Source organism: Podarcis muralis, chromosome 15 (assembly GCF_964188315.1).
Source record: "Podarcis muralis chromosome 15, rPodMur119.hap1.1, whole genome shotgun sequence".
Classification (NCBI taxonomy): Eukaryota; Metazoa; Chordata; class Lepidosauria; order Squamata; family Lacertidae; genus Podarcis; species Podarcis muralis.
Genome location: NC_135669.1, coordinates 2,719,352 through 2,740,820, shown reverse-complemented (window position 1 = coordinate 2,740,820; position 21,469 = coordinate 2,719,352). Strand labels below are relative to the sequence as shown.

Genomic DNA, 21,469 nt, shown 5'->3' with positions numbered 1-21,469 from the left:
ACTTCTGTTTCAGTGTATCTGAAGAAGTGTGCATGCACACGAAAGCTCATACCAAGAACTAACTTAGTTGGTCTTTAAGGTGCTACTGGAAGGAATTTTTTTTGTTTTGACTATGGCAGACCAACACGGCTACCTATCTGTAACTGGAACCAAGGAACACACTCATTCTCCAAATGTGGGTCCTTATACAGTACAGCCCAAATAGCCCCATCCTTGCTTAAGAGGAAAGAATCGAGCTTGGAGCACCAAGGCTTGCTGAGTAGAACTGGTACATTCATTGGGCATGGAATACGGAATGACTGCTGTGAGCAAACAGAATATTTGGGGTTGGGGGTTGGGATGGTGTATCCTTGAAGAGGGTATTGATTGCTGGCTGGAACCCTGAGCAGGGACACTCCACACTGCCATATTCTGTTGCAGGTCCCACAATGTCCCTTGCCAGTTTGCGATGTGGCCTGATTTTAATGTTTTGGTTGAATCTCTCCCCCACCCCCTGCCCCAAGTTGCATAAGTGTGAAGTTAAGTGGAGAATTTGGAATGGCAACTCTGTCAGCATAAGCTGTTTGTGATCCATTTGAATAATTTTTCCTCTTGTGTTCTGTTTGGAATGGTTGCTATGAGTTCCTATATAAGGAATGGGAGTTTGGTGGGATGGTTCATGCAGTTTCCATGGACACCGTGTAATACCGCAGCAATAAACCCAGAGTGAAGGGGTGTATGTTTTCCAATTGTGTCTTATGTTTCCACTTGGTGCACCTGTCCAGGCAGGGGTTAAAACTTTTCCTTCCTTCTTGGACTCCTTATGAAGTGATGGGGTTTTCCAAAGGTGAACAAACAGCCTCACATGTTTACAAGACTCGCCTGCAATCTCAGAAGGTTTCAGGCTGTTGTAGGAAAGGGGTGGATCACACACAGCTCCCCAGATGGTTTCCTGAGCCATATAGGGACTATGTAGTGCTATCTTGCTAAGTAGAATAAGCGCCTTGGCTCTAAATATCACTTCAGCTGTAGAATCACCAGGGTGGCCTTGAGCAAATTTTTCATTCTCAGCCTTTGGTTCTCATCTGGAAATAATTCTGATACAACTACATAGCTGTAGGAATGAGAAACACTTTTAAGTGCAATAGAATGACTTGCATATATGAAAGCTGTGTTCCTTGGTCATGCTAGAGCAGGCTCCCTCAACCTCCCCCCCCCCCCGATGTTTTTTGGCCTACAACTCCCATGATCCTTAGCTAGCAGGACCAGTGGTCAAGGATGCTGGGAATTGTAGTCTCAAAACATCTGGAGGGCCGAGGTTGAGGAAGCCTGTTCTAGAGCATGCATAAGAGATGAGCAGGGCTTTGCAAAAGAAAGGAATGGCCAAGCTGAAGCCTAGCCCCAGTGCCTGCATCTTTTTTGCCTTAGCCGTTGCACCTTGAAGGCAGATGGAGAAGAGGACTTGTTCACCAAAGATCCAGCAAGCACCATCCAACTTCACACAGTGATGAACCATGATACCTCTTGGTCGGAAGCCCACAGACAGGGCATGAGGGCTATCACCTAGTACTCAGTTGCATACTGCCTCTGAACATGAAGATCCCATTCAGTCATCATGATTAATAGGTGGCGGTAGCCATACTAATGTAGAATGGGTCAGACACCATTTTGAAGCTATATTAGCTAATGGCCATTACCAAATGTTGTGGCAATGAATTCCATACAATCTATATGGGGGAATACTGGGTTGTATCCAGTGTTAGTCCTGCTCAGGATGGGCCCATAGATGTTTATAGGGATGACTAACTTGGGTTAATTAGTTTCCGTGGGTCTGCTCTGGGTAGCATTGGATACAACTCACTTTTTTGTGCCTAAACTGAACTCTCCTACCAATCAGTTTAGGAACAGAGAAACACTCTCTCTCTTCCATATAGCTCAGTATTTTCTACTGCACTGACTGACAGCATCTCCTCAGGGTTTCAGGCTTGACTCTTTGCTGGTTCTACCTGGAGATGCCAGAAATTAAACCTGGGACCTTCTACGCTCAAAGCACGTGTTCTACACTGTGAGCCATTATGGCATTTGCAGTTTCATTGGGTGACTATGAACTCCAGAGTTATGCAGAAGGAAAAAATTGACACCCCACTTTATGCATGCATATTTCCATGTGCCTTTCTGTCCTGTAGCCTTCATAAGGCAGGGGTGGGCAACCTGTGCCCCCCAGATGGTACTGGACTACAACTCCAAGCATTCATGACTGTTTGCTAGGCTGGGAGGGGCTGGTGGCAATTGGGATCAACAAACCTTGAGCAGGGGTGGGGAACCTCAGGCCTAAGGGTCAAATGCTGCTCTCTAAGCCTCTTCCATCTGCCCCGCAGGACTCTTGCCATGCCTCTCCCTCACCAGCCCTGCTTCAGTTCCTCAAGTGTTTTTGCCTGGCCAAAGTGCCCTTGAACTCTGATAATGCCTTTTGCTTGCTTAGATGGATAGAGAATAGAGAGGGCTGTGTACTGTACAAAGGTAAAACATACATCTGTTGCTCCATCCCCCTTTGCCTCTACCTTCATCCACCCCTGGCATGTGGCAGGTTGCCCTAATCTAGAGGGCCTCAGATTCCTATCTCTTAATGAAGGCATTGCCTGCATCTTGGAGACATGGCGATGGTGGCAGAAATTAGGATGAAGTCTGTGAGGCAAAGGTGGGGGTGTGGATTCCAGAGTGTGGCCACAATCAGCCACCTCAGTCCTCTGGCCCTTGATTTCCCTGCCTTCCACAAGTTTCTCTCCCCACCTCCTTTATCTACCAGAGATGGATAAGGAATTCATGCGAACTGCCAGATCACTCTGCACCATGGCAAGGCACTATAGTGTGTGTGGGGGGGAGTATTGGATTCCTTTGCAAAAGACGACTTAGTACTTGGTAGCAGAAGCCTTGTTGGCAATTACAGAGGTCAGACGTTTCTTGTAGGTGGCCACCAGGTTTGCACACATCTCAGGAGATATTTTGTCCCACTCCTCTTTGCGGATCCTCTCCAAGTCAGTAAGATTTCGAGGCAGATGTGTAGCTACTCGAACCTTCTGTCACAGTCCGGTTTATGGGCTGTCGAAGTCCTGGCTGAGGACGTCGGGACCAGGGGTGGGAGCAGGAACGGGAGTCAGGAAGCAAGGAGTCAAGAAGCCAAAGGTCCGAGGATCAGGAAGCAAGGAATCAAGAAGCCAAATGCAGCAATGCAGGAAGCGTGTTGCTGTGGCAAAGAGCCAAAGGGAAATGCTGACCTTATATCCCTTCCCGGCTCTTGCCACCAGGTGCTGTGAGTTACCAATCAGCCTCACCTGTGCGGCCGTGCCTTGCCTCTTCAGAACAAACTTAGGAAAGCCGCAGTCCTGCAAAGCCCTACCAGTCACAGGGCCTGGCTGCTGCATGCACTCCTGACACCTTCAGCTCCCTCCACAGATTTTCAATGGGATTAAAGTCTGGAGACTAGCTAGGCCGCTCCAGAACCTTAATGTGCTTCTTCTTGAGCCACTCCTTTACTGCCTTGGCCATGTGTTTTGGGTCATTGTCATGCTGGAATACCCATCATCAACCCATTTTCAATGTCCTGGCTGAGGGAAGGAGGTGCTCACCCAAGATTTGACGATACATGGTCCCGTCCATCGTCCCTTTGATGCGGTGGAGGTGTCTTGTCCCCTCAGCAGAAAAATACCCCCAAAGCATAATATGTCCCCCTCCGTGTTTGATGGTGGGGATGGTGTTCTTGGGGTTGTAGGTAGCATTCCTCCTCCTCTAAACACTGCGAGTTGTTGATGCCAAAGAGCTCGATTTTGGTCTCATCTGACCACAACACTTTCACCCAGTTCTCAGATGTGCATTGGCAAACTGTAGATGGGCCTGTACATGTGCTGTCTTGAGCAAGGGGACCTTGCGGGCTCTGCAAGATCTCAGTCCTTCATGGCGTAGTGTGTTACCAACTGTTTTCATGGTGACTATGGTCCCAGCTGCCCTGAGATCATTGACAAGTCCCCCCCCCCCCATGTAGTTCTGAGCTTCTTCATCACCGTTCTCTTGATCATTGCAATGCCACAAGATGAGATCTTGCATGGAGCCCCAGACCAAGGGAGGTTGACAGTTATTTTGTGTTTCTTCCATTTGCAAATTATTGCACCAGCTGTTGTCACCTTCTCACCAAGCTGCTTGGCAATGGTCTTGTAGCCAAGTCCAGCCTTGTGCAGGTCTACAGTCTTGTCCCTGACATCCTTGGACAGCTCTTTGGTCTTGGTCATGGTGGCTACTTTGGAATCTGCTGGATTGATTGCTTCTGTCGACAGGTACTGTACAGGTACTGTAACGAGCTGGGATTACAGGTGAGACTTCTCCCTTACAGCAGGTGCTTCTAATCTCAGCTTGTTGCATACAGTGAAGATACCAGGTAGCCTGACATCTGGGTGGTTGATAGGGGATCAAATACTTATTTCACTCATAATGCACATCTGTCAGAGCTGCCCGAGGTCCCAGCTCACAAAGGACCAACGCCAGTTCGTTGTTATATACAAAAGTCTTTATTGAAGTTCAGTTTCGCTTTCACAGCCGCAGCGCGCAGCTCTACGTCTCAAACTCTAGACCGTTGAAGCTCCGTCTGAATCTCCTCCCCCCAGACACCAGTTTAAGACTCTAGCCTTGCTCCACCTCTTCCTTTGCTCTTTCCTCCTCTGGTTCCGCCTGTCCGCTGGGGTCTTGCCCTTCCTAGACTCTTCTGACGCTGAGTCCCCCGAGTCTTCCCCCTCCCTCCGGCGAGCTTTAGGACCTGGTTCCCAATCCGGGTTTTCTGCTGTCCCGCGCGCCTGTACATTCGAACTTGGCGCGCGCGCCCAGCCGGCAACCTTCCTCCTGACTGTTACACTGCTCCTGTCACTGCTTCCCCCTTCGGGGAGGCTAGCTGGACCTGACCTCCCCTCCGTTCCCCCACTCTCCGATAGAGGCGTGGTCAGCCCTGACTCATCTTCTCTCCCCGCTGGAGGAGACGCTGGCCCTGACACATGGGACTCTTCTCCCCCACTACGCTCTGGTGGGGAAGCTGGTCCTGATCTCCCGCTGCTGCTTTGGGAGTCCCCGCTGGCCCCTTGTTTCTGGTGCGTCCCCCCTGGGACCCCCCCTTGCCCTGACCATCGGCGCCCCCTTCTGGGAATCTTCTGATTCGCTGGAGAAGCTCATGGAATCTCTCGGGTCATTGTCATACTCCCCTACGCTGCCCTCAGATTCTTCCCCTTCGCTCTCCATTTCCTCTCTCCCCTGTGCCTCTGCTCCTGAGCCCCTGACAACATCAATCCCCGACTTTTGTATTTTGGGTTTCTGGGGGGTTTTCCTGTTATTCTGTCTCTCACAGCTACAATAAACCTACCATTAAAGTTATGGACTGGTCATTTCTTCGTCAGAGGGCAAACAGGCAAATTTAGCAGGGGATCAAATACTTTCCCCACTCACTGTAGCTTTCTGAGGAAGCCTAAATAGACACTTCCTTTTTAAAATCCTTCACTCTTCTTGAACTTGCTAGCAAGGCTGCTGCAAAACCAACTGATGCGCCTCTTTGTGATTTTGCTTTCCCTCTTCTGCCAACCTGGGGAACAACGCTTCCCCAGGTTGTGTTAGTGCTGGTCACTTGGATAAAACTGTTTTTATTTAACAGGGCAGCTTTGAAGAGTGGAAATAATCTAATTCTGTGTGATGGCCACACTCCATTTTTTTAACGTTATGATAATCATTTCAAAGGATTTCACATGCCAAATGTAGTTCTGGTATGTTATTTCCCTAATAGAAGTCCAAGACCTAAAGCACATGTAGAGAGCCAATGACTTTCTCCTCAAGGCTGTTTATGTAAGTTCCATTTAACCATCATAGTTTCTGACTGCTAATAGATCTATGTGTCTAATCATCCTTCAAAGCCACCTGAGCTTTCTCAACCAAGCTCTCTCCAGGTGTTGTGGACCAAAGCTCCCATTTTCCCTTACCATTGGCCATGGTGACTGGAGCTGAGGGGGGTTGGGAGTCCCAAATTTATGGGAGGCACCAGGTTGGAGAAGGCTGATCTAATCAAATGATTAGGGATCTAAAATACATACTCATATGATTGATCAGCAAATATGTAATTTTTGGATTGGTCAGGCCAGATGTAAATAGTCTTTCTCTAACAGGTTGAGTAGTATTGTTTTTGTGCTGTGCTTTTAAGCTCCAGTTCTGATTTCATAGCAAACCTAGACTAGGAACTGTAAATACAGACTCTGAATTCGGGTATATCCATCCATGCTCCCAGTCTGGTTATGATAGGTTATGCTGTCAGTGAAAAGATAGAACTTGCATGCTTGGTTGCAGAGGCACTATAGGGCCTATAATACTGATGGCTCCCACAGACACTTTCAGTGGTTTCTTGAGGCCCTATTTGGGAACTCATTTTTTTCAGAAATTCTGTTAAAATTAACAACATGCTTTTCACCATTCCATAATAAAATGTCAGAATTTTGAATCTGGAAAATGGATTCTAATTAATTAAATAATTTTTAAAAATTGGCTTTATTTTGGTTTTGGTTTTTGAGGCAAGAATAAAACACTGGGATCCCAGTGGAAATAGAGAGGTAAGCTGAAGTTTAACTCTGGCTTACTGTTAAATGGGAATTATGGTGCAAGTAGATAAATAGGTACCGACCGCTCCAGCAGGAAGGTAAATGGCGTTTCCGTGCGCTGCTCTGGTTTTGCCAGAAGTGGCTTAGTCATGCTGGCCACATGACCCGGAAAAACGGTCTGCGAACAAATGCCGGCTCCCTTGGCCAGTAAAGCGAGATGAGCACCGCAACCCCAGAATTGTTCGCGACTGGACTTAATTGTCAGGGGTCCTTTACCTTTTTTATATGCTAATATTACTGTTAAGTGTGAGCCAGACCATTGAATAGCGTAAAGAAAATCAGCCATGTGATGGAGGATAGACTGATTTTACTGACTCTTGGTTGCAGAAGTAGCTTATGCATTGAAGGAACCCTTGTTATCTCAGGCTGAAATGGGATGAAGGAGCAATACAATGTAAGCTCAACTAAGGTTGCTTGAGAGCTATTGAAAACGTGTTCTCTTCTACAGTTAGTTAGGAGATCCAATGGAGAGCTCTTGATCTTGATGAATATGAAGGTCTAATGTCTAGGAAAATTATTGTTCTTTATATTGGAGAATGACGAGTTTCAAATATACCTCCCACTTATTGCTAGACTCATTTGCTCCTGACATGATGTTAATGGTGACTATATTTCTACAATTCAAGGTGGTAACATCTGCTCATTTGATTAGATGCTTAATACTATATTAAATTTAATATTAGATTAATTGCAACCTTTGGCCTTCCTCTCTATCCACCCAGAACAGTTATTTGCCATATGCTGGGAATTTATCACTTAGTATACTGCAGGTGACCTGCAAAGTTCTTTGCCTGAACCAATGCATGAAATTAGGACTTCATTTTGGCTTATAAAAATGGTGCTGTTCTACTGATCTTGTTTTAACTGTTAATTTTAGATGAGTGCCTCTGCAGCATACAATGAAAACAATTATTCTTTTATCTATATCCCCAAATTGTACAGTGGTACCTCTAGTTTCGAACTTAATTCATTCCGGAGGTCCATTCTTAACCTGAAACTGTTCTTAACTAGAGGTGTGTTTTTGCTAATGGGGCCTCTTGCTGCTGCACAATTTCCGTTCTCATCCTGGGGCAAAGTTCTCAACTCGAGGTAACTCTTCCAGGTTAGCGGAGTTTGTAACCTGAAGCGTTTGTAACCTGAGGCATTTGTAACTCGAGGTACCACTGTATTTATGTTCTTAGAATTAAATAAATAATCTTCAGTTTTCACTTTCATTTGCAAGTTTTTTGTCCCTTTGATTGCAATGCAAGCCTTGAAGCCAACCTGACCCTAGTGCTGATCTAGAGATCTTTGCATGTAGGCAACAACAGTCCACAGCAGTGCACAAGGATCTATTGGTTATATATCAGTACTGCTACATAATTGAAACTGATTTGAGGAGTGCCTGCTTTCAGGTCCCTCCACTCTTGAGTGATGTGTCTGTGGCTTCGCAGCATTGCATGCACAATTGCCCGTATTGTGGTGGTTTGGATTTTAGCAGGCATGTGGGGGTGAGCAATAGTAAGTTCAGTCTATGCCAGAGCAACAGTCCGACTGAGTTGGTGGCAAAGCGGGCAACAATCCAGTGTCCTTTTTCTCTGGCAAGCTGCCATGGGTGGCTATCCATTTTTAATTTGAGTCAGATGATTGGCCCATCTCACCTAGTAATGTCTAGTCTGAGTGGCAGCAGCTCTCCCAAGATTTCAGACAGAATTCTTTCACACCCTTCAGTATGATCTCATTTTAATTGGAGATGCCAGGGATTGAACCTGGAAATTCTGCATGGGAAATAAATTCTCAATCACTGTGTTGTGGCTCCTCAGTTTTCTAATGCACAGCCCTCTTCTCCCCCTGCTCTAGGGAATCAGAGGAGAGGCATCTGGGTTCTGCTCCTAGAGTCTCTGGTACCTAAGATTGCTGACTTGTGCCTGGTTGGGCATTTGCAACTCTCAATACTGTTTTGCACATAGCGAAGAGGAATCCATGTACAAGAGCATTTCTCCTTTGCATGCTTTTCATCACTGCATTCTGGCTGTGCCATCTTTCTTCCTATCATGTTTCTGCATTCTGCTTCTGGCACCCAGGGGCTTCTTGTTGCAAAACTGTCTGGAATTTCACTTTGAACTGGGGCTTCTGTGCCCTAATTACAGACCTTGAGACTTGTAGTTGCAGTGCATGAATGTTTTACATTAAGAGGTTAATACACATGCAAAACCAGGTTGTCTCCTTATTAAGAAGGAAGTCAAGGATCATCTTCAAAAGATGCTTTACCTGGTAGCTTGCACCTGTGAAGATTGCAGACCAATCCACTATTTGACAGTCAGCACCTGTGCATATCTGGCTGCTCCTCTCTTGCTTTTGAATGCTGTCCTCAGACTGCTGTTGCTCAACTGGCAGTCAATCTCAAATAATTTTGCTTGTGGCAGCTTCTTCAGAGCAGACATTACTCTTCTGTGCATTTAAGGTTTTCACAAGTCTGTCGCTGACGATGTGTGGACAGTTGGGTTCCAATGTATGTTTGCTTTTGCATTAACTGACATTAAATTGTAACACTATGGAAAGGTAAAAAAGGTAAAAGACCCCAGGCAGCTAAGTCCAGTCAAAGGTGACTCTGGGGTTGCTGCGCTCATCTCACTTTCAGGCCAAGGGAGCTGACATTTGTCCACAGACAGCTTTCCGGGTCATGTGGCCAGCAGGACTAAACTGTTCCTGGTACGATGGAAACCAGAGCACACGGAAATGTCATTTACCTTGCCGCCACAGCTGTACCTATTTATCTACTTGCACTGGCGTACTTTTGAACTGCTAGGTTGGCAGGAGTTGGGACAGAGCAATGGGAGCTCACTCTGTCGTGGGGATTTGAACCGGCGACCTTCCAATCGGCAAGCCGTGTTCCACTATAGAAGAAGTAAGGCTTCATTGCCCTGATATTCTATATGGTGTGAGGGTTTATTTGAAAGCGAGATTGTAAATCCTTTGTGTGGGAGCAAAAACTGTATTGTTACGAAGGTTGTGCACTACACTCAATCTCTGCCAGTGGTAGCAAGATTCCAGGAGGTTCCAGGTGCTCACCTAGGGTTGTGTTTCTGTTGGGGAAATTGAGTTACAGTGGAGGCTAGTGTCTTTAAGAAGTATGGTTTATTTTACACATATTTACACCTAAAGTCTTCAGTGGTGGGGGAGCAGAATGTTACACCCCAAGAGTGTCTCTCATTGCCACTCTCTTAGCTTCAGCAAGCTGGGGTCCAAAGCAGCAGTCGGTCATGGCTCCCAGTCTCTGGGGGCAGCCTCTTCCAGCCAGTGCCAAGATGGTTCTGCCCTTCAGCCCCCTCTTCAGAACACAAAAGGACACATTTTTCTGTGGCATCATGCCTCCCCACCCCAGGTAACTTGGCAACCTCCGAAATCTCCTGTCTCTGTCGACTCCTCTTTGCATTGCCAGTTGCTGTTAATGGCCCAGTATCTGGCTCCACATTGTTTCTCAATGGCTCTGCACTTTGTTAGTCAGGCCAGGCCTGTTTACATAATCTAACCCAGGAATTTCTTGTCTGGCACGGTTCTGTAGCTTGTATTCTCCCTTCATATCCCAAATATTATCTAAATACTATTGTTTATTAATTTCTACAATTCACTAACAGATTCTGGTACCCGAGATCTATGACAGTATTATGCAGTTGGAATGCTGAGCAATGCATTACAAATAGGGTGGCCATTGTTCTCCGCAGCTGCCTAAACCTGGACTGTTTCCGACATCACCTTTCCTTGCATATTTTTGACTACCTATGTAAAGACATGCTGAGATGTAATGTGATGTCTGAGTAGACAGATATATGAAAGTACAGGATGAATGCAACCGCAGCAAATGAGGGCCATGATTAACCTGCCCAGGAACTGAGATAATCTTCTCAGCACCTTCTCTCATTTTCCCTGTCCTACAGAAGTAAGGTAAATATCTTACTGGTGAGTGGGTCTTCTCTGTGGCAGCACTCCACAAATGTTCACATTCTAGCTAAAGGCAAATGTTCTTTCGTTGTTGTTGTAGTAGTAGTAGTTGCTCTCTAACTGTCTGCTACCCTTTAATGCTGTACATGAACCTTCCTCAATCTGGTGCCCTGTAAATGTTTTGGACTCCCCACTCCCATTGTAGCTGTTTTGAGGCATCCTCTTTTATACAGAACATCTTCAAAGAGCGAGTTGGGGGGGGGGGGATGGAGTTTTCCTCCTGTGGGGAGGAAATTTGTCATGTGGGCCAAAGGATCCTGTTTGCTCTAAAACCACATGGGTTGAGAATTTAATTTTTAAAAAATAAATAAAAACACAAGCTATTCTCATGAATTCCAACATGAGATACACAGTGTAATCCCGTGGGTGAGGAATTCCAGAAAACAGGCAGGCTTTACCATACTATTTTAAGTTAACTGGCAGGTGTCTGTAAGAATAACAATGAAACTACCTCAATTTCATGTTTTTGCCTATGGGGGGGGGGCTTATTGACTTCATTTTTCTTCCAAGGCACACCAGTTGCTATTGACAGCGTAATTATATGCCAGACAATTGCTTGTTTATAGAAGACGTGTGATTCATCACTGTTAAGGGTACCAGTAAAGCTAGAAAGAGTTAATAGACTAAAATTACATCAGCTTTGCTGTAGAGCAATAAACAGGAAGCACTTCAGAAATTAAATTTATACATTTGTGACTAAGGCTGACTTGAGCTCCATGCTCAGTTCAGAATGGTATGGTTTGCAGGCCAAGTTCATTACTGGTGGCAAAATTATACACTTGGTTAGAAAACAATGGTGGCAACTTGCCTGAGAAGGAGAGGAAAAAAGAAGGACCTGAGGCATTTCTTCTTACCACCCCCCCTTCCCTCCAGCCAAGATTATATGGTACTCAAGTACTGAGTGTTGTCTCCTGTGGTGTGGTATTTGTGGAATGGCGCCTACAGCCAAGAGAGTCGCTGGCAGGTAGCTTTGTGTTTGGATCATGTGGATACCCCAGGTTCATGGCTGTTCAGGGCTTTGGTGATCATCCTTGCATAAGTCACTTTTTCTCAGCCTTGCCAAGGCTGCCATGCAGGGCTTTTGCAAGGATAAAACACTTATTTGAGATTCTTGTGGGAAAGAAAGCAAGATGACCAAAGGGTCTGGAAACCAAGCCTTGTGAGGAATGATTGAGGGAGTTGGGTATGTTTGCCTGGGAAAGAGGAGATGGAGAGATATGATAGCCAAGTTCAAATATCTGAAGAGCTGTCACATGGAAGATGGAGCGAGCTTGTTTTCTCCTGCTCTGGAGGGGAGGACCCATAACAGTGGTTATTAGAAAGGAGAATCTCACTAAACATTAGGAACAACTTTCTGACAGTACAGTAATTGCTGTTAGACAGTGGAATGGATTCCCTCGGGAGGTGGTAGACTCTCCTTCCTTGGAGAGTTTTGGGTGGCCACCTGTCATGGACGCTTTAGCTGAGATTCCTGCATTGTAGGGGGTTGGACTAGATGACCCTCGAGGTCCTTGCCAACTCTGTGATTCTAGGGGATGCCAACATGAATAAATAAACACATTAGAGTAGACAAACTCCCCCCTGCTTTCCAAACCACTGGAACAGAAAGTCTCCTTTCCAAGCCAAATACAATCTTTCCACCTTCTTTCAGTTTCTCCATGTCTCCTATTTAGCCACACACAGAGTTCAGTGCCAGAGCACATTTTGCATACAAAAGATCCCGGGTTCAATATCTGGCCTCTCCAGATAGGGCTGGTAGACACTCCCTGCCAAAAACCTTGGAGAGATGCTGCCACTGAGAATAGGCATGACTCCTCTAGATGGACCAATGGTCTGATTATTATTTATTAAATTTGTATACTGCCTTTCATCCAAAGATCATAGGGTGGTTCACAACAATATAAGACAACTTCCTTTGTTCCTATGCTCATCAGCCAGCCACCCACCCCACCACACCCTGGCCCCATTTTTACACTTGAATAACTAAGATTGTGATTCTATTCACTTAGAAGCCCCATCGAACCCTATGAGATTTACTTCTGAGTAAATGTGTATAAGGTTGGACTGGATGTAGCTTTTCTATATGTGTTTAATGGAAGTAAGCGGGTCTTGGCTCAATCAGCTAGGTTGTACTGATGTAGGTAACATTAACATTGGTATCTTAGAATGGGGAGTGCATAGCAAAGCCTTTGCATACCTCCTTGTGTGAGTCGGTGTGCATATGTGTATCCCCTCCAAAAACGTTTTATTAAATTTTGTATACAAATAGCAGTACAGTATAAACCAGTACATAACACGTACATATGGGTTGTTGGCTACAGCTTACATAGAAAAAGAAGAATCTGGGCCCCTGACTAGATATGTTAGATTTCTTAAAAAGTGCACTTATGTTTAATCTTGTGTAGGAAGGAGAATCTAAGGAGGTGTAGCTTCTCTTGTCATTGCACTGCATTTTATACTTTTATTAATTGCTCTGAAGACTGTTGGCGAAAGTGGTTTAACTAGGTGATGGGAAAGGCTGTTTTCAGTTGCCCCTTCTATAGAACTATTAAAAGCATGGATAGCTTGCCAAAAACAAATGTTGGCAGTTTTCCATCTCTGTCTCTGTAGCAATGAAACAGAGGCTGTATACAGGAATCCTCAGTTATGCCTTTAATAGGTTATGTTATATTCTGGATTATGTTATGTTTTTATAGATTATGTCTGAATAGGATGAGAGTGTTGGAGATACGTGCAAATGTGTATGTGAACCCGGTCTTTGGGTGGGTGTTTGATTTTCGTTGTTGTGTATACTGTGTATATACTGTGTATATACGGACAATGACAATAAATTTATCTATCTAAAAAAGATGTGTCTATAATGCACATACTCAGTCCCCTGCATTGCAAGATTTTAAGGCAGTTATAAGGTTTGTCACAATGGATGTTGGAGCATTGGAGGGAGAACCATGTGCGCACCTTGAACTTCTGAGAGAGCAGGTGGGATATAAATGTAAAAAAGAAAATGTTTGGTGTGCTGGCATCTGACATGGTGCAGCTCAGCAAACTGGTATCTTGGCCTCTTGACAAAGCACTGTACAGTGGTACCTTGGGTTACAAACCCCTCGGGTTACAGATTCTACTAACCCGGAAGTAGTTCCTTGGGTTAAGAACTTTACTTCAGGATGAGAACAGAAATGACGTGGCGGTGGCAGTGGCAGTGGGAGGCCCCATTAACTGAAGTGGTACCTCAGGTTAAGAACGGTTTCAGGTTAAGAACGGACCTCCGGAACGAATTAAGTTCGTAACCAGAGGTACCACTGTATTTGCTGGAGGAATTTGAGATTGAAGGAGCACTCTAGACTCCACTATGGGAAGCTGTGTTTACCTTGCAGGTAACTTATTGGGAGATGAAATTGGATCACCTACCTTGTAAGATTTGTCATATGTCTGATGAAACACTGCTGCATCCAAAAAAATCTACTTGTAGCTATTCACAGCTTTCAAGTTTTTTTCCTTTTTTTAAAGATACATTGCATTTTTCTTTTCCTCACTGTTTCCTTCCCTATCAAAACATTTGTGTTGGTTTTATTTCTTTACTCTTGCAATTTGCTTTTCAACTTAAATTGTTTAGAAACTTAGTCTGCCAAAAATGCCTCCGGCCTGCAGCATTCATATTTATGTTATTAGGCTACCCCTATCCACTCACAAAGGGATGCGGGTAGCGCTGTGGGTTAAACCACAGAGCCTAGGACTTGCCGATCAGAAGGTCAGTGGTTCGAATCCCCGGACTGGGGTGAGCTCCCGTTGCTCAGTCCCTGCTCCTGCCAACCTAGCAGTTTGAAAGCACATCAAAGTGCAAGTAGATAAATAGGTACCACTCCGGCGGGAAGGTAAACGGCGTTTCCGTGCACTGCTCTGGTTCATCAGAAGCGGCTCAGTCATGCTGGCCACATGACCCGGAAGCTGTACGCCGGCTCCCTCGGTCAATAAAGCGAGATGAGCGCCGCAACCCCAGAGTTGGTCACGACTGGACCTAATGGTCAGGGGTCCTTTTTATCTACTCACAGCAAGGAAAAGGTTTGCTGTGGAGGACTGGCTTGTCAGTGGTGAGGGGGGAAATTGATGCATGGTACAAAGAAATCAGTGACTGTTTTTACCTCTTGCTTTGTGACCTGTGGCACTTCCTCCCTCAAAAAGTGACTTGAGGAGGAAGATTTCGTTCCTCGATGTGGCATATTATCTGATAGCTGCTATCCTTGCTTGTTTACATAAGTACTTATTCCTGCTGCTTTTCTCTCCCTCCCCAATCCAGGATTCCGTTCAAGATTGGGCAGCCTAAGAAACAGATTGTACCCAAGACAGTGAGTAAACCAATTCCCCCTTTTTTAGATCCAGTCTTTGATCATATGGCTGATGACTCAAGCCAGCATATTAACTGGTCCCAGTTTTTAATATGTTGTTTGTGTGTGTGGGAGGGGAAAACATGAGTGAGCTGAATTTGCTTCTGTCTTTGACCACCACTCAGTTCCTATGAGTGAGGGGGAGTCTCGATACAGAGTGGATTATTTTGGTATCTGGGATCTGTGTTTTCTCCCCCTTTTCTTTACTCTTGTGTATGTGTGTGTGTGTCAGGAGGAGGGGCTCTTCTCACTCTGGCATGGTTTTCCTAGGAGATGGCTGAACATGCTTCCTTCCTTCCTTCAGCAATGGCTTGTTTGTTCATCTTTTCTGAGCAGATGGAGAAGGGGGAGTGGTTCGTATTGCTGAATATAACCATTTCCAAAGGAAGGCTTACTGGAGGAAGCTGAAATGCTTAGTGCCCAGGCATGAATTAATTTGGGCTGCAGAGCATTAGCTTTAAAAGGTATTTTAAAACACACTCACAAATGCATTTTCACTTTCTGGCAAGTCTGAATTTCCTGAAGTGCTGCTTTTTGTTAGTTTGGTTGGTTGATTTTTTGCAGCTGGCCATAGCATAGCCTTTTCTCAGCAGGATATCTTTTGTGCAATGCAAACTGTTGTGGGTCATGATGGTTATCTCTGAATTAACCTGCATTTACTTGTCTTTAATGCAAGTGTCCCTGAATGCTGGGGTGACAGCGGACGCTGGCTTTGTCTCTGTTCTGGCAAGGTAATCCTTTGTACAGACTAGCATTCCTTATCCTTCATCTGTGGAGCATCTACTTAACCATTGACACTAATGCCTTGGGATGCAAAGAAATATTACATGGGTGAAAGTCTCCAAGCTGCTTTCTTGAGGCATTTTGGGAGATGGGGTGAGAGAAAGGTAACATGAAGGTTTCGTTGTTACTTCTCCACCAACCCTCATCCTAATGACCTGTTGTGAAAAGGCTGTGGTAGCAGGTCTCAGAGTTCCAGAGGGGCAGCTTTTCTGTTCCCACTTTGAATGGAGGAGGGGCCATGGGCACAAGGAAGTCCAGCTACAACATACGGTGGTACCTCGGGTTTCATACGCTTCAGGTTACATACACTTCAGGTTACAGACTCCGCTAACCCAGAAATAGTACCTCGGGTTAAGAAATTTGCTTCAGGATGAGAACAGAAAATGTGCTCTGGTGGCGCGGTGGCAGCAGGAGGCCCCATTAGCTAAAGTGGTGCTTCAGGTTAAGAACAGTTTCAGGTTAAGAACGGACCTCCAGAACGAATTAAGTACTTAACCCGATGTACCACTGTATTAATTTGACTATTACATAGAACAGTCTATGCCACCATGGTGCTCTCGACATGTTTTGGGCTACAGCCACAGCTAGGAAGGCACTATGGTGGCAAATGGCGCCATAGAGACAGCAAGGCCCTTTCCATTGGCTTTTCTGAGACAAGCTGCTCAGAAACATCTCAATCAGTTGACATCTCCCCTGGTCAGCTTGGAACTATAATGTCCCTGAACCCTTTATCAGCACATCAAGAAACTGGCAACAAGAGAGAAAATTGTGCTCCCGATGCTTGGATAAAAAATTATTACAGCAGTTGCATCAGCTAAAATGGGAGGAAATTGTTCAATGCAAAGGTCCTGCATTGCATAAAACCTGATGCTAGCAAACAGATTTTATGTTTTATGTATCAACTAGTTTGAGCAGCTCAGTGATAAAGTGCCTGCTTTGCATGCAGGAGCTCACAGGATCAATTGCTGGCATCTCCTATTAAAAACATCATATAGTTGATGATATGAAGTTCCCTCTCTGCTTGGGACTACAGAGACCTGCCGCCAAAGCAGACAAAGCAGACAAAACAAGTAGTTTTGCATGGTCTAAGGCAATTGTGGGTAATGTTTGGTCCTCCAGACGTTTGCTGAACTACAGCTCCCATCATCCCTGGCCATTGACTGTGCTTGCTGCGGCTAATGGGAGGTGCAGTTCACCAATGTCTCGAGGGCCAAACATTCCCCACATCTGATCTAAGGCAACTCCTGATGTATCTTTAACTTCTACTTTCCTACAGTGCTAGTAAAGGTAAAGGTACCCCTGCCCGTACGGGTCAGTCTTGACAGTCTCTAGGGTTGTGCGCCCATCTCACTTAAGAGGCCGGGGGCCAGCGCTGTCCAGAGACACTTCCGGGTCACGTGGCCAGCGTGACAAAGCTGCATCTGGTGAGCCAGCGCAGCACACACGGAAACGCCGTTTACCTTCCCGCCAGTAAGCGGTCCCTATTTATCTACTTGCACCCGGGGGTGCTTTCGAACTGCTAGGTTGGCAGGCGCTGGGACCAAGCAAAGGGAGCGCACCCCACCATGGGGATTCAAACCGCCGACCTTTCGATCGGCAAGCCCTAGGCGCTGAGGCTTCAGTGCTAAGAGCCAGTTAAATTTGGTTTCTGGCTATGTCACGAGTCAATGGCAGTTCTTCTTTGCAGCCCTCTGTGGGCTGTAAGGAAGTTCAGGCAGGGGAAAGGGAGGATTTATGAGGCCTAAATCCTTGTGATGCTCCTCAGTGGGGTCTGGGGAGTTCACTGCATCCCACAGTGCCACACAATCCTGTGTCTGCCAACTTGAAAGGCAGAGTGGGAGCGACCTGGAGTGTGTCCCTGCCATGGACGAGCCTCCGTTACCGGCATGATTTGTGGATGGTTCCTCCTTAATTTGGACAATTGGCTTTAATCAAGACACGCTCCTGGACCAACATATGCTAATGGGCTGCAATTAATCAGCTGCCAAAAGGACTGGGCTTGGCTCTCTGAAGGTATTTGAATGTTTTTCTGAAGCTTGAGAATCTTTACAACAGCTGAGAAAGGAAGGAGAAGGACAAGGTGGTGCTTGCTAATGGTTTTCAAATGGTCTTTCCTTTTCTTGTCCTCCCGTGCACAATGAAAGAGACGTGTGTAGCTGTTGCTTTGTTACTCTGTCTGACACTTTGAAAAAGAGGGGGTAGGCTTTTGATTTATGCTCAATAAGGAATTTAATAAGGTTTTGCTATGGCCCATCCCTCGATTGAGGCTGAATGGATTTTATCTACGACCATTTCTGGTCAGGTGTGTTGTCGGAGGAATGCAGTGCGGGGGGGGGGGATGATCTGTAGCCAAACAGATGCAGAAAAGAGGCTGAATTTGAGAAAGGATCTTGCTCTTAACTGGGTGCTGAGAAAGAACTCCAGAGGGGAATTTAATGATAGAAGCCTGGAAGTGCACCCTGTGAGTTATTTGGAGCTGCGGCTCGTATGCCAGTCTGTAAACAGTGAAAGGAATGGAATGTGACCTTGTACCATCCAGATAAACACTGCAAGGAACTGAACAATAGAAGAAAGTAATGAACTCTCTCACCAGGTCTGGAACAAAAATATATATGAAGGACACATGTGAACTGGATTTTATATTTATAAGATATAATAGAGGTGTTGTTTGTAAGTAGGAAAAAGTGATCAGCTGGAAGAATTGTAGAGACTGAGCCCCATTTCTGTTTGTGGTGTTGGGTTAAGAATTGCTATAAAAAAAGGATATTAATAATGTTTCACTGATGTGAATTGTGTAATAGTTCATGCATTTTGAAAAAATAAATAGGAAGTGCAGCTGAACTGAAAGAAAGGCAAGTAGCCTTTTTGCACCCATAATTTAGGTTCCAGGAGCCATGTGGCGAATAGCTTTTCAAGCCCAGAGTGGCAGGGGAAACCCAGCCAGATGGGCGGGGTATAAATACATGACCATCATCATCATTATTGTTGTTTGTTTGTTGTTGTTGTTGTTGTTGTCCCAATTTCTAACACTGCTGACAGCTGGTCATCCAACCTCTGTTTGCAAACCTCCAATGAAGGAGAGTCCACCAACTTCTGAAATAATATGTTCCACTGTCAAACAGCTCTTACTGTCAAAATGTTCGTCCTAATGTTTCGATGGCATTTGCTTTTTTATAATCTGAATACATTGATTCTCTGGAGCAGCAGAAAATAAGCTTCCTCCATCTTCTGTGTGACAGCTAAACATTCTCAACTCCCTCAACTGTTCCAAATACAGTGGTACCCCGCAAGACGAACGCCTCGCGAGACGAAAAACTCGCAAAACGAAAGGTTTTTTCGTTTTCGAGTTGCCTCGCAAGACGAATTTCCCTATGGGCTTGCTTCGCAAAACGAAGCTTGCCCCGGGGACAGCGGGTCTTCTCTTTTGAAGCAAGGGGCGGCGGGGAGATCGCTTCTCCCCACCGCCCCTTGCTTCAAAAGAGGTCTGCCCCCGACCTCTTTTGAAGCAAGGGGCTGCGGGGAGATCGCTTCTCCCGGTGCTCCGAAGCGGGGTGGGGGGGCGGGAACACCTGCCCCAGCCGCCGGGCTTCGTAGCGCTGCTGCGAAGCCGGGCGGGGGGCGGGAACACCTGCCCCAGCCGCCGGGCTTCGTAGCGCTGCTCCGAAGCGGGGTGGGGGGCGGGAACACCTGCCCCAGCCGCCGGGCTTTTTAGCGCTGCTGCGAAGCCGGCGGGGGGCGGGAACACCTGCCCCAGCCACCCCGCTTCGGAACGCTGCTCCGAAGCGGGGGGGGGGCGGGAACACTTGCCCCAGCCACCGGGCTTCGTAGCGCTGCTGCGAAGCCGGGCGGGGGGCGGGAACACCTGCCCCAGCCACCCCGCTTCGGAACGCTGCTCCGAAGCGGGGTGGGGGGCGGGAACACTTGCCCCAGCCACCGGGCTTCGTAGCGCTGCTGCGAAGCCGGGCGGGGGGCGGGAACACCTGCCCCAGCCACCGGGCTTGGTAGCGCTGCTGCGAAGCCGGGCGGGGGGCGGGAACACCTGCCCCAGCCACCCCGCTTCGGAACGCTGCTCCGAAGCGGGGTGGGGGGGCGGGAACACCTGCCCCAGCCGCCGGGCTTCGTAGCGCTGCTGCGAAACCGGGCGGGGGGCGGGAACACCTGCCCCAGCCACCCCGCTTCGGAACACTGCTCCGAAGCGGGGTGGGGGGGCGGGAACACCTGCCCCAGCCGCCGGGCTTTTTAGCGCTGCTGCGAAGCCGGGCGGGGGGCGGGAACACCAGCCCCAGCCACCCCGCTTCGGAACGCTGCTCCGAAGCGGGGGGGGGGCGGGAACACTTGCCCCAGCCACCGGGCTTCGTAGCGCTGCTGCGAAGCCGGGCGGGGGGCGGGAACACCTGCCCCAGCCACCCCGCTTCGGAACGCTGCTCCGAAGCGGGGTGGGGGGGCGGGAACACTTGCCCCAGCCACCGGGCTTCGTAGCGCTGCTGCGAAGCCGGGCGGGGGGCGGGAACACCTGCCCCAGCCACCCCGCTTCGGAACGCTGCTCCGAAGCGGGGTGGGGGGGCGGGAACACCTGCCCCAGCCGCCGGGCTTTTTAGCGCTGCTGCGAAGCCGGGCGGGGGGCGGGAACACCAGCCCCAGCCACCCCGCTTCGGAACGCTGCTCCGAAGCGGGGGGGGGGGCGGGAACACTTGCTCCAGCCACCCCGCTTCGGAACGCTGCTCCGAAGCGGGGTGGGGGGGCGGGAACACTTGCCCCAGCCACCGGGCTTCGTAGCGCTGCTGCGAAGCCGGGCGGGGGGCGGGAACACCTGCCCCAGCCACCCCGCTTCGGAACGCTGCTCCGAAGCGGGGTGGGGGGCGGGAACACTTGCCCCAGCCACCGGGCTTCGTAGCGCTGCTGCGAAGCCGGGCGGGGGGCGGGAACACCTGCCCCAGCCACCCCGCTTCGGAACGCTGCTCCGAGGCGGGGTGGGGTGGGGCGGGAACACCTGCCCCAGCCGCCGGGCTTCGTAGCCCTGCTGCGAAGCCGGGCGGGGGGCGGGAACACCTGCCCCAGCCACCCCGCTTCGGAACGCTGCTCCGAAGCGGGGTGGGGGGGCGGGAACACCTGCCCCAGCCGCCGGGCTTTTTAGCGCTGCTGCGAAGCCGGGCGGGGGGCGGGAACACCAGCCCCAGCCACCCCGCTTCGGAACGCTGCTCCGAAGCGGGGGGGGCGGGAACACTTGCCCCAGCCACCGGGCTTCGTAGCGCTGCTGCGAAGCCGGGCGGGGGGCGGGAACACCTGCCCCAGCCACCCCGCTTCGGAACGCTGCTCCGAAGCGGGGTGGGGGGGGCGGGAACACCTGCCCCAGCCGCCGGGCTTCGTAGCGCTGCTGCGAAGCCGGGTGGGGGGCGGGAACACCTGCCCCAGCCGCTGGGCTTCGTAGTGCTGCTGCGAAGCCGGGCGGGGGGGGGGGGGCGGGAACACCTTCTGAAGGCGGGCGGGGGGCGAAAGTCTTTGTCCCCCCTGCCTGCCTTCCCAGGGGCTTTTAAATCGCCCCGGACAGCGGAGAAGTCCTCCACTGTCCCGGGGCGATTTTATTTATTTTTTTTTTTAAATAATTTTTATTAGTTTTCCAAACATATATTATACGCAAACAACAAAACAAATCAAAACATACACACAAAT

The 21,469-nt window shown here is 48.2% G+C and overlaps 1 protein-coding gene across 4 annotated transcripts in view; it reads left to right on the top strand.

Moving 5' to 3' along the window:
* Positions 1-21,469, top strand: part of BIN3 (bridging integrator 3) — a 131,538-nt gene that overhangs the window by 26,161 nt on the left and 83,908 nt on the right. For all 4 annotated transcript variants that reach the window (XM_028708926.2, XM_077919642.1, XM_077919643.1 and 1 more), the window contains one exon: positions 14,929-14,977. In XM_028708926.2, the coding sequence (XP_028564759.1) occupies positions 14,929-14,977 (49 nt within the window). Of the gene's footprint in view, positions 1-14,928; positions 14,978-21,469 lie in introns of those variants that run through there.